Genomic DNA, 2,632 nt, shown 5'->3' with positions numbered 1-2,632 from the left:
AAATATATCCATTGCACCATAAAATATACTGTGGATGTTGATATGCTGTTTAGTTAAAACTTCCAAGTAAAAGCAGTTGAAGCAAACATTCAAATACTAGGCTAGGCTTTTGGTGGGACATGGAGCAAGTATCTTTCTCTCACGAGTATTGTTTCAGGATCTTTAACTACCACATGTGGTCATGGTGTCCAAGTGTCAGAGCTGAGCCAAGGAAGAAGCCGTGTGCTGGTAAGAGACAGGGACCCCGCTGTCCCGTGGGGCTGGCTGGGCTGCGGTGCCATCTCCTGACTCACCGGTGTCTTCTGCAGGAGCAGGGTTTTCCTTAGGTCTCCCATCCCAGTACAAAGCCTGACCTTGTTTAGCTTGAGGTCTGAGTCCAGGCTGATGTCACGGCTGCAATACACCAAAGAGTCACTTCCCAAGTGCTGTTTTCGATATAAATGCGATTTGAGCAAGAGGTCTTGTTTATTTCCTGTGAAATTTAAAACTTGTTTTTCTTGTTCACATCTGTCTTCACATCGGTAATTTGAATTTTACTGCATAAAGATTGAATATTATGTTTGGTCTTATTTACCAGATCTTACAGCAGAAACTTTTTGCCCAAACTTCAGTTACTTTTAACTTTCTTTCGTCCTATTCTGTGGTGGTATAGGTTTCAATTTCAAGTATGTATTATATGCCAAAGTCATCTTGGATTCTATGGGCTTAAGTTTTTTGTGGTCTTTTCATGGACACAGTACAGTAATGTAGGGTATAAACGAAACCATTAACCAGAGATCAAGGCTCATATGCTAGTAAACTTTAGATGCTTTCAGACATCCCAAACTTCTGAAATTCACTTGTCTTCAGCGTGAAAATAGGTTTCTGTAGAAGAAGAGTAGTATGCATAGGAAACACTGCTGTATTTTTATCTGAAATGATATATGTAGGTTCTGGGTACCTCTTGTCTCTGTTAAGTTGTGTAATAAAAGCCTTGTAAGATTGAGATCTTTAATGTTTTTTAGATCGACATGATGCATAAGTTTAAAACGGCATCTGTTTAAAGGGATTTATGACTAAAACTGCTTGTTTTTCTACAGAATTGTCTGGTGTTTCTCAGCTTGAAGAAGATCTGCAGTCATTATTGATCCTCTTTCTTGGCGTTACCATTTTTGAAGTGAAGTTTGCCTAGCTTTCTAGTGTGAGCTCTCTTTTCAGCCATCTTAAAAAGAGACAAGGATTTTTTTTTGATCCATACAGTAGACAAGCTCTAGCTCTACAATGTCCAAGTCATTCCAGCAGTCATCTCTGAGTAGGGATTCACAAGGTCATGGGCGTGACCTCTCTGCAGGAATAGGCCTTCTTGCTGCTGCTACCCAGTCTTTAAATATGCCAGCATCTCTTGGAAGGATGAACCAGGGTACTGCACGCCTTGCTAGCTTAATGAATCTTGGAATGAGTTCTTCATTGAACCAACAAGGATCTCATAGTGCACTGTCTTCTGGTAGTACCTCTTCCCATAATTTGCAGTCTATATTTAACATTGGAAGTAGAGGTCCGCTCCCTTTGTCTTCTCAGCACCGTGGAGATGCAGACCAGGCCACTAACATTTTGGCCAGCTTTGGTCTGTCTGCTAGAGACTTAGATGAACTGAGTCGCTATCCCGAGGACAAGATTACTCCTGAAAACTTGCCTCAGATCCTTCTACAACTTAAAAGGAGGAGAGCTGAAGAAGGTTATGGTAGAGATGGCAGATCATCCGCACGGGAACCACCGTACAGAGTACCTAGGGATGATTGGGAAGAAAAAAGGCATTTTAGAAGAGATAGCTTTGATGATCGTGGTCCTAGTCTCAACCCAGTGGTTGACTATGACCATGGAAGTCGTTCTCAAGAATCTGGTTATTATGACAGAATGGATTATGAAGATGACAGATTAAGAGATGGAGAAAGGTGTAGGGATGAATCTTTCTATGGTGAGACTTCGCATAACTATCATAAATTTGACAGTGAGTATGAGAGAATGGGTCGTGGTCCTGGTCCTGAGAGATCTCTCTTTGAGAAAAAGAGAGGTGCTCCTCCAAATAGCAATATTGAAGACTTCCATGGATTCTTACCGAAGGGTTATCCCCATCTGTGCTCTATATGTGATATGCCAGTTCATTCTAATAAGGTGAGTCACACACCAGATACTTCTATTTTCCTTTACGTTGTAGTATCTGTTCTGTTTTTACCTATTTCTTTATTTCTATAGCCTGGTTGCTTTTGAAATGATCTGAAAGTTGTTTTGAGAGTGAAAAAGGCACTTGGTTTATTTACAAGGTAATTGTTAACAAACATTGTAAACCAGGGCTTTACATTAATGTATTTTGTTTGCCCAGATTGCTTAACTTCAAGCCAAACAGCTATCATCTACTGGGATATCTTATTTATATTTTACATCTACATGTTCTCTTAACCGCAAACATCTGGCATTCAAGCAGTTTTTGGGTGGGTTTTTTATTTTTGGATGGTTTGGGGGGGTTTTGCAGTGTATCTACTGTGCTATTCGGGAAGCTAGTTTCAGCTCTCCTCCACATCTGTCTTGATTGCTGATTTATGTGTAGTTAAGGTGCATTCTTGCACAGTTCTGCTTTTTCCCTGTCCAAAGGGAA

At 40.5% G+C, this 2,632-nt stretch overlaps 1 protein-coding gene across 1 annotated transcript in view; it reads left to right on the top strand.

The window, feature by feature from the left end:
- The first annotated feature begins 979 nt into the window (after window positions 1-979).
- Window positions 980-2,632, top strand: part of MATR3 (matrin 3) — a 17,785-nt gene continuing 16,132 nt past the window's right edge. The window contains 1 exon segment of the mRNA XM_010183329.1: window positions 980-2,151. Coding sequence (XP_010181631.1) covers window positions 1,261-2,151 — 891 coding nt within the window. The 5' untranslated portion in view covers window positions 980-1,260.

This window comes from Mesitornis unicolor, unplaced genomic scaffold, assembly GCF_000695765.1.
Source record: "Mesitornis unicolor isolate BGI_N332 unplaced genomic scaffold, ASM69576v1 scaffold10160, whole genome shotgun sequence".
NCBI lineage: Eukaryota > Metazoa > Chordata > Aves > Mesitornithiformes > Mesitornithidae > Mesitornis > Mesitornis unicolor.
The sequence above is the reverse complement of the archived record's forward strand: the minus strand, read 5'-3'. Positions and strand labels throughout refer to the sequence as shown.